The 20,693-nt window shown below is 47.8% G+C and overlaps 1 protein-coding gene across 3 annotated transcripts in view; it reads right to left on the minus strand.

The window, feature by feature from the left end:
* The window catches only part of LOC119965007 (zinc finger protein 234-like), a 53,984-nt gene that overhangs the window by 4,475 nt on the left and 28,816 nt on the right, over positions 1-20,693 (minus strand). For 2 of the 3 annotated variants that reach the window (XM_038795204.1, XM_038795203.1), the window contains exon 5: positions 4,235-5,251. In XM_038795204.1, the coding sequence (XP_038651132.1) occupies positions 4,368-5,251 (884 nt within the window). In that variant the 3' untranslated portion in view covers positions 4,235-4,367. Of the gene's footprint in view, positions 1-4,234; positions 5,252-20,693 lie in introns of those variants that run through there. The other variant, XM_038795205.1, reaches the window with a different exon arrangement.

Here is a 20,693-nt window from a genome sequence, read left to right on the forward strand (position 1 = left end):
AATCACAGAAAGTCGGTAGGTAGCAAATGGCTACCTACAGTTGCGGGACTTTGTTCGTAGACAGGTCCCATCTTTCCCACGCCTCCCGCCAATGGGGATCCTCGACAGAATAGTCTCTAGGAGGGAAGAAGGGGAGGGCAGAGTCTCGGGTATATATAAGGTGCTTATGAGGGAGGTAGGGTCCCAGACAGAGGAACTGAAACTTAAATGGGAGGAGGAGCTAGGCGGGGAAATGGAGGATGGGTTGTGGGCAGAGGCCCTGAGTAGGGTAAATTCGACCGCGACATGTGCTAGGCTCGGGCTGATCCAATTTAAGGTCGTTCACCTGGCCCATATGAGCTCGGATGAGCAAATTTTTCGGGATAGAGGACAAATGCGCTAGGTGCGCGGGAGGACCAGCGAACCATGTTCACATGTTTTGGGCATGCCCTGAGCTGAGGGGGTACTGGGAGGGATTTGCGGGGGTCATGTCCCAGGTGCTAAAAACAAGGGTGGTGATGAGTCCAGGGGTGGCAATTTTTGGGCCGATGTTTTGGCCTTTGCTTCCCTGATAGCCCGGCGACGAATATTATTGGCGTGGAGGGACTCAAAGTCCCCGAAGACTGAGTGGTGGCTTGCGGACATGTCGAGTTTCCTGGGGATGGAAAAAATTAAGTTCGCCTTGAGGGGATCTGTGCAGGGGTTCACCCGGAGGTGGCAACCATTTATTGACTTCTTTGCAGGAGAGTGAGCGTCAGCAGGGGGGTGGGGGGTGGGGGGGGGTAGAGTAGAGTAGGAGGGAAAATATGGCGGGTAGTACCGGTGGGAGGGGAGCGGGCTTGTGCAATATGTTACAATGGAAGTATTGAAAGTACGTGGATGTTTGCACATTTTTGCCTTTTTTGCTTTCTTTCTGATGATGTCTGTAACTGTTTATAAAGCCAAAAACTACCTCAATAAAATTGTTTATTAAAAAAAAAGAAAAGCAAATGGAATGTTCGCATTTATTGCAAAAGGACTGGATTATAAAAATAGAGATATATAGTTGCAATTGTATAGAGTATTGGTGAGACCTGATCTGGAATATTGTGTCCAGTTTTGGTCTCCTTATTTGAGGAAGGATGTGGTGGCAATGGAGGCAGTTCAGAGGAGGTTCACTAGATTGATTCCAGGGATGAAAGGGTTGAACAGTGAGGAATGATTAAAACATTTGGGCTCATACTCGCTGGAGTGGATCTGATAGAGGGAAATAAAACACGAAAAGAGATTGATAAAGTAAATGTAGATCCAATGTCTCCCCTTGTGGGGTAATCTAGAATGAGAGGTCACAGGTATAGGTTGAGAGGCGGTAGATTTAGAACTGAGATGAGGAGGCCTTATTTCTCACAGAGGGTGGTGAATTTGTGGAACTCTCTGCTCCAGAGTGCGATTGAGGCTGAGTCATTAAATGGCTTCAAGAAGGAGAAAGATATATTTCTGATACAAACGGGTTAAAGTGAGGTGAATTTGAGACCAGGAAGAGATCAGCCATGATCTGATTGAATGATGGAGCAGGCTTGAGGAGCTGAATTGCCTACTTCTGCTCCTAATTCTATGTTCCTAAGCTGTGAAATGTATTTTTGTATTCATTCATGGGATGTGGGCATTGCTGGATAAACCAGCATTTATCATCCTACCCAAACTGTCCTTGATCTGAGTGGCTTTCAGAGGGCAGTTAAGTGTCAACCACATTGCTGTGGATCTGGAGTCATATGCAGGCAGATTTTGTTCCCTCAATTACATTACACTCCACTGGAGTAGTACCGGATGATTGAAGGGAGGTGAATATCGTTCCCCTGTTCAAGAAAGGGAATGGGAAAATCCCTGGGAATTGTAGACCAGTCAGTCTTACGTGTGTGGTGAGCAAAATACTGGAAAGGATTCTGAGAGATAGGATTTATGATTATTTAGAAAAACATAGTTTGATTAAAGATAGTCAGCATGGCTTTGTGAGGGGCAGGTCATGCCTAACAAGCCTCATTGAATTATTTGAGGATGTGATGAGGTACATTGATGAAGGTCGGGCAGTGGATGTGGTGTATATGGATTTCAGTAAGACATTTGAGAAGGTTCCCCATGGTAGGTTCATTCAGAAAGTCAGGGAACATGGGATACAGGGCAATTTGGCTGTCTGGATACAGATTTGGCTGGCCGAAAGAAGACAGCGAGTGGTAGTGTCAGTGACCAGTGGTGTCCCACAGTGATCTGTTCTGGGACGTCTGCTCTTTGTGGTTTTTATAAATGACTTGGATCAGAAAGTGGAAGGGTGGGTTAGCAAGTTTGCCGATGACACCAAGGTTGGTGGAGTTGTAGATAGTTTTGAGGGCTGTTGTAGATCACAACAGGACATTGACAGGATGCAGAGCTGGGCTGAGAAGCAGCAGATGGAGTTCAACCTAGATAAATGCGAAGTGATTCATTTTGGAAGGTCGAATTTGAATGCTGAACACACGGTGAAAGGCAGGATTCTTGGAAGTGGAGGAACAAGGGATCTTGGGGTCCACGTACATAGATTCCTCAAAGTTGCCACCCGGGTTGATAGGGTTGTTAAGAAAGCATATGGTGTGTTGGCTTTCATTCACCGGGGGGATTGAGTTTAAGAGCCGCGAGGTTTTGCTGCAGCTTTATAAAACCCTGGTTAGACCACACTTGGAATATTGTGCCAAGTCGCCTCATTATAGGAAGGATGTGGATACCTTGGAGGAGGTTTACCAGGATGCTGTCTGGACTGAAGGGCATGTCTGATGAAGAAAGGTTGACGGAGCTTGGGCTTTTCTCACTGGAGTGAAGAGGGAAGAGAGGGGACTTGATGGAGGTGTACAAGGTAATGAGAGGCATGGATAGAGTGGATAGCCAGAGACTTTTCCCCGAGCAGAAATGGTTGTCACGAAACAACATAATTTAAGGTGATTGGAGGAAGGTATAGGGGAGATGTCAGAGGTAGGTTCTTTACACAGAGAGTGGTGGGTGCGTGGAATGAGCTGTCACCGGAGGTGGTGGAGTCAGAGTCATTCGGGACATTTAAGCGACTCTTGGACAGGCACATGGACAGCAGTAAATTGAAGGGGTGTAGGTTAGGTTGATCTTAGATTAGGATAAATGGTCGGCACAGCATCGTGGGCCGAAGGGCCTGTACTGTGCTGCACTGTTCTATGTTCTATTCGTGAACCAGATGGGGTTTCACGACAATTGACAATGGTTTCACGGTCATCATTAGACTTTGAATAAAAATTTTACCATCTGGTATGTTGGGATTCGAACCTGGATCCACAGGGCATTACCCTGGTCTCTGGACCACGAGTCCAGTGACAGTGACAGTACCACCACTTCGCCGCCTCCCAATAATGGATGGTGATAATGCGAGATCTGTCATGCAACACTGATCCAGTCCACAGAGTGAAAGGCAATCATTTTAACACTCCAATCAGTTTCTTCAAAGAGTTAAAGTTAAAGTGTGAAATGTCTTTTGAGCCTGACAACTTTCTGACAGTTTATCTTGACATTTTTAGCAATTGTTCTTGACAGTTCCAATGAGCTCTCAGTTCTAATGGATTTATGTACTTTATACACACATTCACGCCTACTTTTAGTATTTCCAAAGAACATTTTACTTTTCCCGGAGTGCAACCTACCTGCCCCAAAGATGTGTGGCAACCATATCCAAAGGAGTACCTTTCTGCTCCACAAGGGTACCCAATTTATCTATCCAAATGAATCAATGGATTTCAGTCCAGCACCTACTGGGTCAATTCTTTCAGACACCTCTCAGCCAAATCCACACAAGTGGAGGCAGCTGCTGATTTCTCTGGACAGCTGTCTCAGTGACATGCAAATCCTGACCCTGGCCTCATGAAAATAGGAAGTGCTGTTATTGTAGGGGACGGACTTCCAGATTCGGGGCTCTTCGGTCATTGGCCTCATGGCGGAGAGGCTTTCTGTCATGGCAAAAACCCAGACCAAAAAGAAAGGTATTCCTCATGATAGAGGAGGCAGAGTGAGATAGCGGAGGCAGTGAATCATAGAATTTACAGTGCAGAAGGAGGCCATTCGGCCCATCGGGTTTGCACCGACCCTCGGAAAGAGCATCCACCTCATTTAAGCCCACACCTCCACCCCATCCCCGTAACCCCACCTAACCATTTGGACATACAGGGCAATTTAGCATAGGCTATCCATCTAACCTGCACATCTGTGGGAGGAAGCCGGAGCACCCGGAGGAAACCCACGCAGACACGGGCAGAAAGTGCAAACTCCACACAGTCACCCGAGGCTGAAATTGAACCTGGGATGTGAGGCAGCAGTGCTAACCACTGTGCCACCGTCCAACACCAGTGTTGGAGGGAAGGACCCTAATTTCTTCTGCACCTTCCCCGTCCCCGTGACAGGATCTCTCCAGTGTTAGAGGCATGTCCAACAGCAGATGTCTCTGCACTGGGCTGCTGCTGGCCAGAAGGTGCAGGCACTTCAATCTGAGACAGAATCTGTCTCATTCCACTCAAAGTTTCATTGCTTCTTCGCAAAAGCTGACAAAGAACCTCACTCTGCTGCTGAAGAATTTCATTCTGCTGCTGAAGAATCTCATTGTTTCTTTGTAGATGCTGGTCTCGAATCTCATTCTGCTGTATCAGAACATTATTGTGCCACTGAAGAATCACATTGTTTTTTTGTAGATGATGCTGAAGAATCTCATTGTTTCTTTGTAGATGCTGCTGAAGAATCTCATTGTGTCTTTGCAGATTGTGGCTAACATCCATCTTAAATTCAGTCAAAGTTTGATGAAGCAAGTTAGAAGTGGCCTGACGACTGTCTGTACTTTTAACCTGTTCCTGATGTAAGCGCTCAAGAAGTTTCAAATCATCTTCATTTTCATCACCAGCAGCGTGGGCCTGATGCTTTCCATGTGCGCTTCTAGATTGCTGGACTTCTACTCCCAAAGCCGCAGGTTCCTCACCTCCAGAGGATTCTGAGTGCCTTCCCTCCATCACAGCAGTCAGGGCATTACAGGCCTCTTCCTTCACACAAGCCACAATATTTAACTTGAACTCATCAACATTAGCCTTCAAATCAGACATCTTCCCCTCCTGACAGTCCTCTCCCTCCTCCACTGCAGCTGCCATTCCACATTGCTGTGAGGTATTCACCTCCTTCCCTTCCTCATCAGCTCTTTCAGAAATCTTGAACACTGCTGCCAGCTCTCCTTCACCATCTGATATGTCCATAGACATCTGTGTATCTGTTACAGGCGGAAAATCACAATTATTATCACAGAGAAGAATCACAGAACAAGTGTAGAAAAGGCCCTTCAGCCATCGAATCTCCACCGCCGCATGAAAGGCGCCTAATCTGCCAATCCTAATCCCTTTTACCAGCACTTGGCCCATAGCCTCGAATGTTAAGATGTGCCAAATGCTCATCCAGGTACATTTTAAAGAATGTGAGGCAACCCACCTCTATCACCCTCCCAGGCAATACGTTCCAGACTGTCGCCATCCTCTGAGTAAAAATGATTTTCCTCAAATCCTCACTGAACCTCCCACCCCTCACCTTGAACTTGTGTCCCTTCGTAACTGACCTTGCAACTAAGGGCAACAGCTGCTCCCTATACACCATGTCCATGCCCCTCATAATCTTGTACACCTCGATCAGGTTGCCCCTCAGTCTTCTCTGCTCCAGCGAAAACAACCCAAGCCTCTCCAACCTCTGTTCATAACTTAAATGTTCCACCCCAGGCACCATCCTGGTGAAACGCCTCTGCACCCCTTCCAGTGCAATCACACTCTTCCTATATAAAAGCAAATTACTGCGGATGCTGGAATCTGAAACCAAAGAGAAAATGCTGGAAAATTTCAGCAAGTCTGGCAGCATCTGTAGGGAGAGAAAAGAGCTGACGTTTCGAGTCTGATGACTCTTTGTCAAAGCTAACAGACAAAGTGGGAAATATTTATACTGTGGAGTGACAATGAAAGATGAGTCATAGCCACAGAAACTCAGGGAAACTGGGTGCTAATGGCCACAGATATCAAGGAGAAAGAGTGTTAATGGCAGTCCCCAGGGAGAACAAAAGATCACAGCCAGCAGGTAAGTGATTGGCTGGTGACTGGTAAGTAGTTTTTCTTTTTTCTTTTCCCTGAAGTGTGTTGCCCCATGCCGGGCCGTGAGGTGCGGGAAATGGCGCCATTTGCCGAGGTGCGTTTGGCGCGGCGCCGGCCGCTGGAATCGGCGGGGCAGCCATTTCTCCGGCCCGGATGGGCTGAGCTGCCGCTCCGATACGACAGAATCCTGCTGGCGCCGTCCACCCCTGGTCGCGGCCGGCGGGAACTCTGCGGTAATGCTAGGGGGCTTCCGAAGGGGTCTGGCCCGTGATCGGAGCCCACCGATCAGCGGGCTGGCCTCTCCCGCCCGGGCCTACATTCCGCCGCGGCCGGCCCCTGAACACCGACCCCATGTTGGGTCGGGGTCAGCACACGTAAGAAGTTCCCTGCGCATGCACAGGATGGCACGGCCCAACTGCGCATGCGCAGGATTGAGCTGGCCCAACTGCGCATGCGCGGGTTGGCGCGGCGCCCATTTGGTGCCATGTACCGAGGCTGGAGCGGCGTGAACCGCTCCAGGAGCCGTGCTGGTCCCCTGTGGGGGCCAGAATAGAACGTGCCCGGGCACTGTTCGCGCCGTCGTGAAACGCGACTATGTTCACGACGCGCGAACACTTGGCCGCCATATCGGAGAATCGCCCCCAAGGTTTTTCTATTTCTATTTTTTTTTTATCGTGTCATTGGTAACAATTTTTCTTTTGTTTTCCTTTTTCATTTATCTATTATTTGATATTATAGTTGGACTAAGTTAAACTTAAGATTAAAAATGGCAGGAGATCTCAGACCCATGTTATGCTCCTCTTGCTCAATGTGGGAGTTCAGGGACGCGGCCGATGCCCGACTCCGTCACGTGCGGGAAGTGTGTCCAGCTGCAGCTCTTGTTGGACCGCATGACGGCTCTGGAGCTGCCGATGGACTCACTTTGGAGCATCCGCGATGCTGAGGAGGTCGTGGATAGCACGTTTAGCGAATTGGTGACAGCACAGATTAGGATTGCTGAGGGAGAAAGGGAATGGGTGACCAAAAGGCAGAGCAAAAGCAGGAAGCAGTGCAGGTGTCCCCTGCGGTCGTCTCCCTCCAAAACAGGTATACCGTTTTGGATACTGTTGGGGGAGATGGCTCACCAGGGGAAGGCAGTAGTAGCCAGGCTCATGGCACCGTGGCTGGCTCTGCTGTACAGAAGGGTGGGAAAAAGACTGGCAGGGCTATAGTCACAGGGGATTCAATTGTAAGGGGAGTAGATAGGCGGTTCTGTGGTCGAAAACAAGACTCCCAAATGGTATGTTGCCTCCCAGGTGCACGGGTTAGGGATGTCTCAGATCGGCTGCAGAACATTCTGAAAGGGGAGGGTGAACAGCTAGTTGTCGTGGTGCATATAGGCATCAATGATATAGGTAGAAAACGGGATGAGGTCCTACAAGCAGAATTTAGGGAGTTAGGAGCCAAATTTAAAAGTCGGACCTCAGAGGTAGTAATCTCAGGATTGCTACCAGTGCCACATGGTAGTCAGAATAGAAATGAAAGAATAGTTAGGATGAATGTGTGGCTTGAGAGATGGTGCAGGAGGGAGGGGTTCAGATTTTTGGGACATTGGGACCAGTTCTGGGGGAGGTGGGACTACTACAAATTAGACGGTCTACACCTGGGCCGGACTGGAACCAATGTCCTTGGGGGTGCTTTTGCTAACGCTGTTGGGAAGGGTTGAAACTAATGTGGCAGGGGGATGGGAACCATCCCCGAGCATAACACGGGTCTGAGATCTCCTGCCATTTTTAATCTTAAGTTTAACTTAGTCCAACTATAATATCAAATAATAGATAAATGAAAAAGGTTAGTGGACAGTAAGGATGGGAACTAAAGCCTGTAAGGAACTAGATCATGAAGTCAGCGTGACGAAGGGGACGAGTAGGCAGGGAGCGGATGACAAATGCAAAGAGACTAGTAGTCTGAGGTGCATTTGTTTTAATGCAAGAAGTGTAGTAGGTAAGGCAGATGAACTTAGGGCTTGGATTAGTACCTGGGAGTATGATGTTATTGCTATTACTGAGACTTGGTTGAGGGAAGGGCATGACTGGCAACTAAATATCCCAGGGTATCGATGCTTCAGGCGGGATAGAGAGGGAGGTAAAAGGGGTGGAGGAGTTGCATTACTGGTCAGAGACGATATCACAGCTGTGTTGAAGGAGGGCACTATGGAGGACTCGAGCAGTGAGGCGATATGGGCAGATCTCAGAAATAGGAAGGGTGCGGTAACAATGTTGGGGCTGTACCACAGACCTCCCAACAGCGAGCGTGAGACAGAGGTACAAATATGTAAACAGATTATGGAAAGATGTAGGAGCAACAGGGTGGTGGTGATAGGAGATTTTAATTTTCCCAACATTGACGGGGATACACTTAGTGTCAGAGTTCTAGATGGAGCAGAATTTATAAGGAGTATCCAGGTGGGTTTTCTCGAGCAGTATGTAAATAGTCCAACTCGGGAAGGGGCCATACTGGACCTGGTGTTGGGGAATGAGCCCGGCCAGGTGGTTGAAGTTTCAGTCGGGGATTACTTTGGGAATAGTGATCACAATTCCGTAAGTTTTAGAATATTCATGGACAAAGACGAGAATGGTCCTTAAGGAAGAGTGCTAAATTGGGGGAAGGCCAACTATACCAAAATTCTGCAGGAGCTGGGGAATGTGGATTGGGAGCAGCTGTTTGAAGGTAAATCCACATTTACTGGTTTAGCTGACCAGGCTAAATCGCTGGCTTTTAAAGCAGACCAAGCAGGCCAGCAGCACGGTTCGATTCCCGTACCAGCCTCCCCGGACAGGCGCCGGAATGTGGCGACTAGGGGCTTTTCACAGTAACTTCATTGAAGCCTACTCGTGACAATAAGCGATTTTCATTTTCATTTCATTTCATTTGATATGTGGGAGGCTTTTAAAGAGAGGTTGATTAGAGTGCAGGACAGACATGTCCCTGTGAAAATGAGGGATAGAAATGGCAAGATTAGGGAACCATGGCTGACAGGTGAAACTAGCTAATAGGAAAAAGGAAGCATACATAAGGTCTAGGCGACTGAAGACAGATGAAGCTTTGGAAGAATATCGGGAATGTAGGACCAATCTGAAAAAGGAATCAGGATGGCTAAAATGGGTCATGAAATATCTTTAGCAAACAGGGTTAAGGAAAATCCCAAAGCCCTTTATTCATATATAAGGAGCAAGAGGGTAACTCGAGAAAGGGTTGGCCCACTCAAGGACAAAGGAGGAAAGTTATGTGTGGAGTCAGAGAAAATGGGTGAGATTCTAAACGAGTCCTTTGCATTGGTATTCACCGAGAGGGACAAGACGGATGTTGAGGTTAGGGATAGATGTTTGATTACTCTCGGTCAAGTCGGCATAAGGAGGGAGGATGTGTTGGGTATTCTAAAAGGCATTAAGGTGGACAAGTCCCCAGGTCCGGATGGGATCTATCCCAGGTTATTGAGGGAAGTGAGAGAGGAAATAACTGGGGCCTCAACAGATACCGTTGCAGCATCCTTGAACATGGGTGAGGTACCGGAGGGCTGGAGAATTGCTAATGTTGTCCTCTTGTTTAAGAGGGGTAGCAGGGATAATCCAGGTAATTATAGACCGGTGAGCCTGATGTCAGGGTAGGGAAGCTGCTGGAGAAGATACTGAGGGATAGGATCTATTCCCATTTGGAAGAAAATGGGCTTATCAGTGATAGGCAACATGGTCATGTCTTCCCAAATTAATAGAATTATTTGAGGAAGTGACAAAGTTGATTGATGACGGAAGGGCTGTAGATGTCATATACAAGGAATTCAGTAAGGCATTTGATAAGGTTCCCTATGGTAGGCTGATGGAGAAAGTGAAGTCTCATGGGGTCCAGGGTGTACTAGCTAGATGGATAAAGAACTGGCTGGGCAACAGGAGACAGGGAGTAGTAGTGGAAGGGAGTTTCTCAAAATGGATAACTGTGACCAGTGGTGTTCCACAGGGATCCGTGCTGGGACCACTGTTGTTTATGATATATATAAATGATCTGGAGGAAGGTTTAGGTGGTCTGATTAGCAAGTTTACAGATGACACTAAGATTGGTGGAGTGTCAGAGAATACAGCTGAATATAGATAAGATTGGAGAGTTGGGCGGAGAAATGGCAGATGGAGTTCAATCCGGGCAAATGCGAGGTGCTGCATTTTGGAGCATCCAATTCAAGAGTGAACTATACGGTAAATGAAAAAGCCCTGGGGAAAATTGATGTACAGAGAGATCTGGGAGTTCAGGTCCATTGTACCCTGGAGGTGGCTGCGTAGGTCGAGAATGGTCAGGAAGGCAGACGGCATGCTTTCCTTCATCGGAAGGGGTATTGTGTACAAGAGTCGGCAGGTCATGTTATAGTTGTATAAGACTTTGGTTCGGCCACATTTGGAATACTGCGTGCAGTTCTGGTCGCCACATTACCAAAAGGATGTGGATGCGTTGGAGAAGGTGCAGAGGAAGTTCACCAGGATGTTGCCTGGTATGGAGGGCGCTAGCTATGAAGAGAGGTTGAGTAGATTAGGATTATTTTCATTAGAAAGACAGAGGTTGCGGGGGGACCTCATTGAGATCTACAAAATCATGAGAGGTATAGATAGGGTGGCTAGCAAGAAGCTTTTTCCCCCAGAGTGGGGGGCTCAATTACTAGGGGTCACGCATGGAAAGTTCTTTACGCAGAGGGTGGTGGGTGCCTGGAACACATTGCCGGCGAAGGTGGTAGAAGCAGGCATGATAGCATCATTTAAGGTGTATCTAGACAGATACATGAATGGGCAGGGAGCAGAGGGATACAGATCCTTAGAAAATAGGTGACAGTTGTAGATAGAGGATCTGGTTCGGCACAGGCTTGGAGGGCCGAAGGGCCTGTTCCTATGCTGTAATTTTTCTTTGTTCTTTGAAAGGCCAAACAGCAGAGAAACTAACATCTGAGGCTGAACTGCAGATGTGGGGGGGATGGGGAGGGGGAAGCAAAGAGGAGAAAGGTTAAGGAAAGATGGATAAGATTTGGGGGGGGGTTAATATATATTAAGAAAAGACAGATAAAATGAAATGGGATAAAAATAAATGGGTCGAGGTGGAGTAGAGCTGATCATCTGAAGTTGCTGAATTCGATGAGACAAGAAGATGAGATATTGTTCCTCCAGTTTGAGTTGAGCTTCGCTGGAACATTGCAACAGGCCAACATGTGGGCATGGGAGCAGGGTCTTTTGTTAAAATTGCAAGTAACGGGAAGGTCAGGGTCCTGAATGCGCACAGACCAAAGATGCTCAGCAAAGCGAGCACCCAGTCTGCTTTTGGTCTTTCCGATATAGAGGAGACCACATTGGGGGTTGTTGGGTTACTGGTGGATATGTGGGCTTGAGTAGGGTGATCATTGCTCGGCACAACATCGAGGGCCGAAGGGCCTGTTCTGTGCTGTACTGTTCTATGTTTCTATGGGAGCAGCTAACGCAGTGGACCAAATTGGAAGAGTTGCAAGTGAAACGCTGCTGAACCTGGAATTAGTGTTTTGGGCCTGGAATGTTAAGCATGGAAGAGGTAAAGGGGCAGGTGTTACACCTTCTGCGATTGCAGGGGAAGGTGCCATAGGTGATGGGAGAGGTACTATGTCTGGTGGAGGAGTGGACTAGATTGTCTTGGAGGGAATGGTCTCTGCAGAATGCTGACAGAGGGAATGAAGAGATGTGTTTGGTGGTGGCATCACGCTGGAGTTGGCGAAAATGGCAGAGGATTATGCTTTGCAAGCGGAGGCTGGTGGGATGAAATGTGAGAACGAGGGGGACTCTATCCTTGTTCTGGGAGGGAGGGGAGGGGGGAGGGTAGTGGCGTGGGAGATGGACCCCACACTGTTGTGGGCCCTGTCAACAATTGCAAATCACGGTTGAGGAAGAAGGAACACATTTTCGAAGCACCATTTTGGAAAGTGGCATCGTCGGAACAAATGTGACGGAGGCAAAGGAGTTGAGAGAAAGGGATGGAGTCCTTACAGGGTGTAGGGTGCGAAGAGCTGTAGTCCAGATAGCTGTGGGAGTCAGTGGGCTTGTAGTAGATATTAGTAGATAGTTTATTGCCGGAAATGGAGACAGAAAGATCAAGGTAGGGAAGGGAAGTGTCTGAGATGGACCAGGTGAAAGTGATGGAGGGGTGAAAACTGGAAGCGAAGATGATGAATTTTTCCAGGCCCGGGCGAGAGCACCAAAATAGGCATTGATGTACCGGTAAAGGAGTTGTGGGAGGGGGCCTGGAACAAGGAATGTTCCACATAGCCCATGAAAAGGCAAGCCTAGCTCGGACCCATGCGGGTACCCATTGCTACACCTTTGACATGGAGAAAGTGGGATGAGTTAAAGGAGAAGTTGTTGAGAGATAGAACGAGTTCAGCCAGGCGGAGGAGAGTGATGGTGGATGGGAATTGTCCGGGCCCCTTTTCGAGAAAGAAGCAAAGAGCTCTCAGGCCATCCTGGTGTGGGATGGAGGTGTAGAGGGATTGCACATCCATGGTGAATAGAATGCAGTTAGGGCCCACGAACTGGAAGCTGTCAATATGACGCAGGGCATCAGAGGAATCCCGGATGTAGGTGGGGAGGGAATGGACCAGAGGAGTGAGGATGGAGTCACAATAAGAGGAATTAAGTTTGGTGGGGCAGGTGCATGCTGACACAATGGGCCTGCCGGAACAGTCCTTTTAGTGGATTTTGGGAAGAGACTGAGGTTGGAAGCCGTAGGGGGAAGGCATCCGGAGAAAATTAGGACGCCAACGGCGTTGGAGATAATGGCTTGATGTCCAGTGGTCTGGTCATGGTCCAAGGGAAGGTAAGAGGGAGTATCTGAGAGTTGGCACTCAGCCTCTGCGAAGTAGAGGTCAGTGCGTCAGACGACAACAGCACCCCCTTTTGTCGGCAGGTTTGATGACAAAGTCTGGGTTGGACCTGACGGAGTGAAGGGCAAAATGTTCGGAGAGAGGTTGGAATGGGTGATGGCGGCAGAAAAATTAAGACAGCCAATGTCCCGCCGACAGTTCTCAATGAAAAGATCGAGGGCAGGTAATTGTCCCGGCGGGGGGGGGGTCCACTTGGGAGGCACAATGTTGGAGGCACATGAAAGGATCAGTGGAACGGGGGGAGGATTCTTGCCCAAAGTGGGCACGGAGACGAAGGCGATGAAAGAAGAGTTCAACATCACGTTGAGCCCGGAATTCATTGAGGTGGGGACGTAAGGGTACAAAGCTGAGTCCTTTGCTGAGAACAGCACGCTCAGCCTCAGAGAGGGGAAGGTCAGAGGGTATGGTGGACACGTGGGAAGGGCTGGGGATGGGAGTTATGGGGTACGAGGGATTGGGACTGGTGGAGAGTCTGGGATGGGCAGCGGTGTTGATGCATTGTTGAAGCTTGCGTTCCTTAACATCTGCAAGAAACAGGGAAAGATTCTTATTAAGACGTCGAATGATGCGAAGGATGAAATGAAACTGGGGAAAGGGACAGCTTTGAGAGAGAGTAAGACGGTGTTGCTGGAGAGAGATGTCGAGTGTCTCCATGTGATGCCGCATGGCACTGAGTGTGGCTTTCAGGATGCGGCGAGAGCAGCAGTTGGAAGAATGTTGTATATCCTGGAGGTACCTGTAATCCTGGAGGTTACATGCTGGGTGGAATTTAAGTTGAAATCCCCGTGGGGTAAGTCGGAGACGAAGACAATCACTGAGGAAGGAAATATGGCTGTGGAAGCGAGTCTTGGTAAATACCTTGTCCAACACTAAGAGAGAAATGGAATGCCATTACCTCGCCATTCACCTGAGGAAGGAGCTGCGCTCCGAAAGCTCGTGTTTGAAACAAACCTGTTGGACTTTAACCTGGTGTTGTAAGACTTCTTACAGAGAAATGGAAAGCAGTGAAGGTGGATAGTGGGGGAAGACCATACGGAAATTGTGTCGGAGAGAAGAGCAGCAATTCTTCAGGGTCGGCAATCCTGGAAGAGAAGTGGCAGTGAGTTAAACACTGGATATAAGCAAATTACTGTGGATGCTGGAATCTGAATCCAAAGAGAAAATGCTGGAAAATCTCAGCAGGTCTGGCAGCAGCTTCATCTTCCTTCCTAACAAGTATCTCCTCGAGCTTACCAGTCTGTTTCACACTGTCCTCTCCAACAATATGGCCGCTCTCATTCGTAAATACTGAAGAAAAGTACTCGTTCAAGACCTTTCCTATCTCTTCAGACTCAGTATACAATCTCCCGCTACTGTGCTTGATCAGACCTACCCTCGCTCTAGTCATTCTCATATTTCTCACATATGTGTAAAAGTCCTTGGGGTTTTCCCTGATCCGACCCGCCAAAGATTTTTCATGCCCTCTCTTAGCTCTCCTAATCCTTCTTCAGTTCCCTCCTGGCTATCTTGTGTCCCTCCAGCGCCCTGTCTGAACGTTGTTTCCTCAGCCTTACATAAGTATCCTTCTTCCTTTTAACAAGACATTCAACCTCTCTTGTCAACCATGGTTCCCTCACTCGACCATCTCTTCCCTGCCTGTCCGGACCTGCCAACATCTCCAATATCTTGTCCCTCCCTATGACAACTTCTTCAATAATCTCACAGTCTCTCTCCCCGAGTTCCATATCTGCCTCCTCATTCTCTTGGGTGAAGACAGATGTGAAATATTCATTTAACATCCTACCAATGTCTCTGGTTCAACCCACAGATTCCTCCCTTGGTCCCTAATGGGCCCTACTTTTCCCCTAGTTATCCTCTTCCCATTGATATACTTAAAGAATATCTTGGGATTTTCCCTACTTTTACCAGCTAGAGATTTCTTATACCCCCTTTGTTCCCCTAATTGATTTCTAAGCGCTATCCTCCATCCTCATCAGTAACTTGTTCCAATCCACTTTGGCCCGATCCTGCCTTATGTTACTAAAGTCTGCTCTCCCCCAATCCAAGACCTTTTTCTGCAATTTGTCATATTTCCTTGTCCATAACAATTGTACCATGTTGTGGTCGCTATCACTAAAATGCGCCCCCACCATCACATCAACCACCAGTCCCGCTTCATTCCACAGAATTAGGTCCAGCACTGCACCATCCCTTGTTGGACCCTCCACATGTTGAGCTAAAAAGTTATCTTTTATACATTTTACAAACTCTGCTCCATCTATGTCCTTAACACAATGACTATCCCTGTTAATGTTGGGAAAGTTGAAATCACCCACTATAATTCCCTTATTATTATTTTTACACACTTCTGCAAATTGCGCACATATTTGCTCCTCAATTTCCCGCTGGCTACCTGGGGGTCTATAATAAACACCTAGCAATGTGGCTGTCACTTTTTTACTTCTGAGCTCTACCCACAAAGCTTCATTTGACGCCACCAAGATATCATCTCTCCTTACTGCAGTAATTGACTCCTTCACTAATAGTGCAATGCATCCCCTGTTTTGCCCCCTCTCCTGTCCCTCCTGAAGATTCTGTATCCCGGGATGTGAAGCTGCCAATCCTGCCCCTCCCTCAACCACGTCTCCGTGATGGCTACTATAACATAATTTCACGTGTCAACACTCGCCCTTAACTCATCCGTTTTACCTGAAACACTCCGGGCATTAAAGTAGAGGCCATTCAGCCCCGTCAGTGGCACCACAACTGGCTCTATTGCTCAGCAGAGGAGGGCAAAGTGCAGGAAAACAATAGTTATCGGGGACTCTATAGTAAGGGGCACAGATCAGCACTTCTTTGGACGGGAAAGAGACTCCAGGATGGTATGTTGCCTCCCTGGTGCCAGGGTCAAGGAAGTCTTTGAACGAACACAGGACATAAGGGTAGCATGGTGGTTAGCATAAATGCTTCACAGCTCCAGGGTCCCAGGTTCGATTCCCGGCTGGGTCACTGTCTGTGTGGAGTCTGCACGTCCTCCCCCTGTGTGCGTGGGTTTCCTCCGGGTGCTCCGGTTTCCTCCCACAGTCCAAAGATGTGCGGGTTAGGTGGATTGGCCATGCTAAATTGCCCGTAGTGTCCTAATAAAAGTAAGGTTAAGGGGGGATTGTTGGGTTACGGGTATAGGGTGGATACGTGGGTTTGAGTGGGGTGATCATGGCTCGGCACAACATTGAGGGCCGAAGGGCCTGTTCTGCGCTGTACTGTTCTATGTTCTATAAGAAGGGGAAGGGTGAACAGCCAGAGGTCGTAGTACACTTGGTACTAATGACATAGGGAGGAAGAGTGTTGCAGAAGGAGTTCAGGGATTTAGGCAGCAAGCTAAAAGCAGGACCTCTAGGGTTGTAATCTGAGGTTTACTCCCTGTGCCATGTGCCAGTGAGAAATAAACTGGTTATGGGCAGCACATGTGGATAGTACTGTGGCTTCACAGCGCCAGGGTCCCAGGTTTAATTCGCCGCTGGGTCACTGTCTGTGCGGAGTCTGCACGTTCTCCCCGTGTGTGCGTGGGTTTCCTCTGGGTGCTCCGGTTTCCTCCCACAGTCCAAAGACGTGCAGGTTAGGTGGATTGGCCATGCTAAATTGCCCTTTGTGTCCAAAACGGTTTGGAGGGGATAGGGTGGAAGTGAGGGCTTAAGTGGGTCGGTGCAGACTCGATGGGCCAAATGGCCTCCTTCTGTGCTGTATGTTTTATGGTGGCTTAGGAGGGAGCGTTTCAGATTTTTGGACCACTGTGATCTCTTCTGGGGCAGGTGTGACCTGTACAAAAAGAATGGGGTGCATCTAAACTGGTGGAGCACCAATATCCTGGCTGGGAGGTTTGCTAGAGTCACTTGGGAGGATTTAAACGAGTATGGAAGGAAACCAGTACACTAGCGTAGAAGGCGTAATAACTGAAGGGGAAATAGAGAACAAAAATATGAGAACAACATCACCCTGTCTGCTTAAATGCATTGGATTGAAGTGTATTTGTTGCAAGCCAGATGTATAGCGGGTAAGGCAGATGAACTTGGAACACTTATTAGCACTTGAAATTACAATGGCTATCACAAAAACATGGTTAAAGGACAGGCAGGATTGGCACCTGAACATTGGAGGATATGGATGCTTCAGGAGAGATAGAGGGGGATGTAAAAAGGGTGGGGGCGGGGGGGGGGGGGGGGGGGGGGGGTAGCATTACTGGTTGGGGAGAATATTATAGCCATACTGTGGGAGGACACCTCTCAGGGCTCATTGCCCAATGAGGCAGTCTGGGTAGAGCTCAGGAACAGGAAGAGGGCAATCACAATGTTGGGCATTTATTACAGGCCCCCCAACTGGCAGCGAGAGATAGAGGGACAGATAGGTAGAGAGATTTTGGAGAGGTGCAAAAGTAACAGGGTTGTTGTGGTCGGGGATTTTAATTTCCCCTATATTGACTGGGACTCACTTAGTGCTCGGGATTTGGATGGGGCAGAGTTTATAAGGTGTGTCCAGGAAGCCTTCTTGATGGAACTAGGGAAGGGGCAGTTCTGGATCTGGTATGGGGAATGCGCCTGGACAGGTGGTTCAGGTTTCAATAGGGGAACATTTTGGGAGCAGTGACCACAATTCCGTACGTTTTAGGGTACATTTGGACAGGAATGAGGGTAACCCCCGTGTTAAAGTCCTAAACTGGGGTAAGACAAATTACAATAAGATTAGACAGGAATTGAAGAATTTGGATTGGTTGCGTCTGTTGGAGGGTAAATCAACATTGGACATGTGGGAGTGTTTCAAGCGACAGTTCATTAAGATTCAGGAAAGTCATGTTCCTGAGAGAACGATGGATCAGTATGGGAAGTTTAGGGAGCCTTGGATAATGAGGGATATTCTGAACCTCGTCAAAAAGAAAAAGGAGACTTTTGTACGGTCTAGAAGGGTGGGGACAGTCGAAACCCTTGAGGATATTAAGAAAGTGGGAAGGTACTGAAGCGGGAAATTAGGAGGGCTAGGAGGGGTCATGAAAAGTCCTTGGCAAGTAGGATTAAGGTGAATCCCAAAGCTTTCTATTCATATGGAAAAGCAAGAGGGTGGCCAGGGAAAGGTTTGGACCACTTCAGGACAGGGGGGGGAAATCTATGTGTTGAGCCAGAGGAAATGGCCGAAGTACTAAATGAGTACTTTGCATCAGTGTTCACCAAGGAAAGGGACTTTGTGGAAGATGATTCTTGGATAGGGTTTGTGAATAGTCTGCATCATGTTAACATCGAAAAGGAGGTATTGGGTCTTTTAAAAGATATTGAGGTACATAAGTCTCCTGAGCCGGATTTATCCCAGAATACGGAGGGAAACAAGGGAGGAAATTGCTGGGGCCTTGACTGACATCTTTGTATCCTCATTGGCTACAGGTGAGATCCCAGAGGACTGGAAAATAGCTAATGTGGCACTGCTGTTCAAGAAAGGTAGCAGGGATAATCCTGGAAACTATAGGCCGGTGAGCCTCACATCGGTAGTAGGTAAATTATTGGAGAGAATTCTCAGGGACAGGATTTATACCCATTTGGAAACAAATGGACTCATAAGCGATAGACAGCATGATTTTGTGAAGGGGAGTTCGTGCCCCACTAACTTGATCGAGTTTTTTGAGGAGGTGACAAAGATGATTGATGAGGGGAGGGCAGTGGATGTTGTTTACATGTACTCATGGAAGACTGGTACAAAGGTCACATGGGATCAAAGGTCACATGGGGTAAGATGGATACAGAACTGGCTCGGTCACAGAAGGCAAAGGGTAGCAGTAGAAGGGTGTTTTCCCGAATGGAGGGTTGTGACTAGTGGTATTCCACAGGGATCTGTGCTTGGGCCTCTGTTGTTTGTAGTGTACATAAACAATTTGGAGGAAAATGTAGCCAGTCTGATTAGTAAATTTGCAGATGACACCAAGGTTGATGGAGTGGCAGATAGTGTTGAGGATTGTCAGAAGATACAGCAGAACATGGATAGGTTGGAGACTTGGGCAGTGAAATGGCAAATGGAGTTTAATCCGGACAAATGTGAGGTAATGCATTTTGGTAGGTCTGACATAGGGGGGAAATATACCGTAAATGGCAAAACTCTTAGGAATATAGTAAGTCAGAGAAATCTGGGCGTGCATGTCCACAGATATTTGAAGGTGGCAACAGAAGTGGACAAGGTAGTCAAGAAAGCATACGGAATGCTTACCTTCATTGGACGGGGCATCGAGTATAAAAACTGGCAAGTCATGCTACAATTGTATAAAACCTTGGTAAAGTTGCACTTGGAATATTGCGCACAATTCTGGTCGCCACACTACCAGAAGGCTGTGGAGGCTTTGGAGAGGGTACAGAGGAGGTTTACTAGGATGTTACCTGGTCTGGAAGGTGTTAGCTATGTGGAGGCTGAATAGACGCGGACTGTTTTCATTTGAAAGACGGAGGTTGAGGGGTGACCTGATAGAGGTCTACAAGATTATGAGGGGCATGGATAGAGTGGATGGGCAGGCACTCTTTCCCAGGCTGGAGGGGTCAGTCACCAGGGGGCATAGGTTTAAGCTCCGTGGGGCAAAGTTTAGAGATGTGCGAGGCAGGTTTTTTTACGCAGAGGGTGGTGAGTGCCTGGAAGGCATTGCCAGGGGAGGTTGTGGAAACAGATACATTAACGGTGTTCAAAAGGCATCTTGACAAACACATAGATAGGATGGGTAAAGAGAGATACGGCACAAGGAAGTGCTGAGGGTTTTGGCAAAGGTTGGTATCATGACTGGTACAGGCTTGGAGGGTCGAAGGGTCTGTTCCTGTGCTGCATTGTTCTTTGTCTTACTCTCCTGAACTCTCCGTATCTTTTGACACGTAAATTAACTCTTGTCTTGATGGTTCAAACACTCATCCCCACTGTCTCACGAATAGAAGATAGAGAGTTGGGATAAGAGGGGCATTTTCAGGATGGCAACCTGCAAGTAGTGGAGTGCCACGGGAATCAGTGTTGAGGCGATAAATATTTGCAATATATATTCATGACTTGGATGAGGGAAATGAATGCACAATTGCCAAGTTTGCAGATGACACAAAAATAGATGGAAAGTGTTAAAGGTGACACAAAAATTCTGCAGAGGGATACAAACAGGTTAAGTGGGTGGGCAAAAAGGTGGCACGTGGCGCAGTGGTTAGCACTGGGACTATGGCGCTGAGGACCCGGGTTCGAATCCCGGCCCTGGGTCACTGTCCGTGTGGAGTTTGCACATTCTCCCCGTGTCTGCGTGGGTTTCATCCCCACAACCCAAAGATGTGCTGGTTAGGGTGATTGGCCACGCTAAATTGCCCCTTCATTGGAAAAAAATAATTGGCTACTCTAAATTTATTTTAATAAAGTGAGTAGGCAAAAACCTTGGCAGATGGATTATGATATAGGAAAGTGAGAAGTAATGCACTTTGGCAGGAAGAATAAAGGAGCTGAATATTATTAAAATAGAGAAAGACTGATTTAAGCTGCAGCACAGAGGGATTTGGAGGTCCTTGTGCATAAATCACAAAAGCTAGCATGCAAGTTCAGCAGGTAATTGGGAAGGCAAATGGAATATTGTCCATTATTTTAAAGTGAATGGAGTACAAAAATAAGGAAGCCCTGCTAAAACTATACAAGGCGCGAGTTAG

The sequence above is a fragment of the Scyliorhinus canicula genome, chromosome 4 (assembly GCF_902713615.1).
Source record: "Scyliorhinus canicula chromosome 4, sScyCan1.1, whole genome shotgun sequence".
In the NCBI taxonomy this organism is placed as follows: Eukaryota; Metazoa; Chordata; class Chondrichthyes; order Carcharhiniformes; family Scyliorhinidae; genus Scyliorhinus; species Scyliorhinus canicula.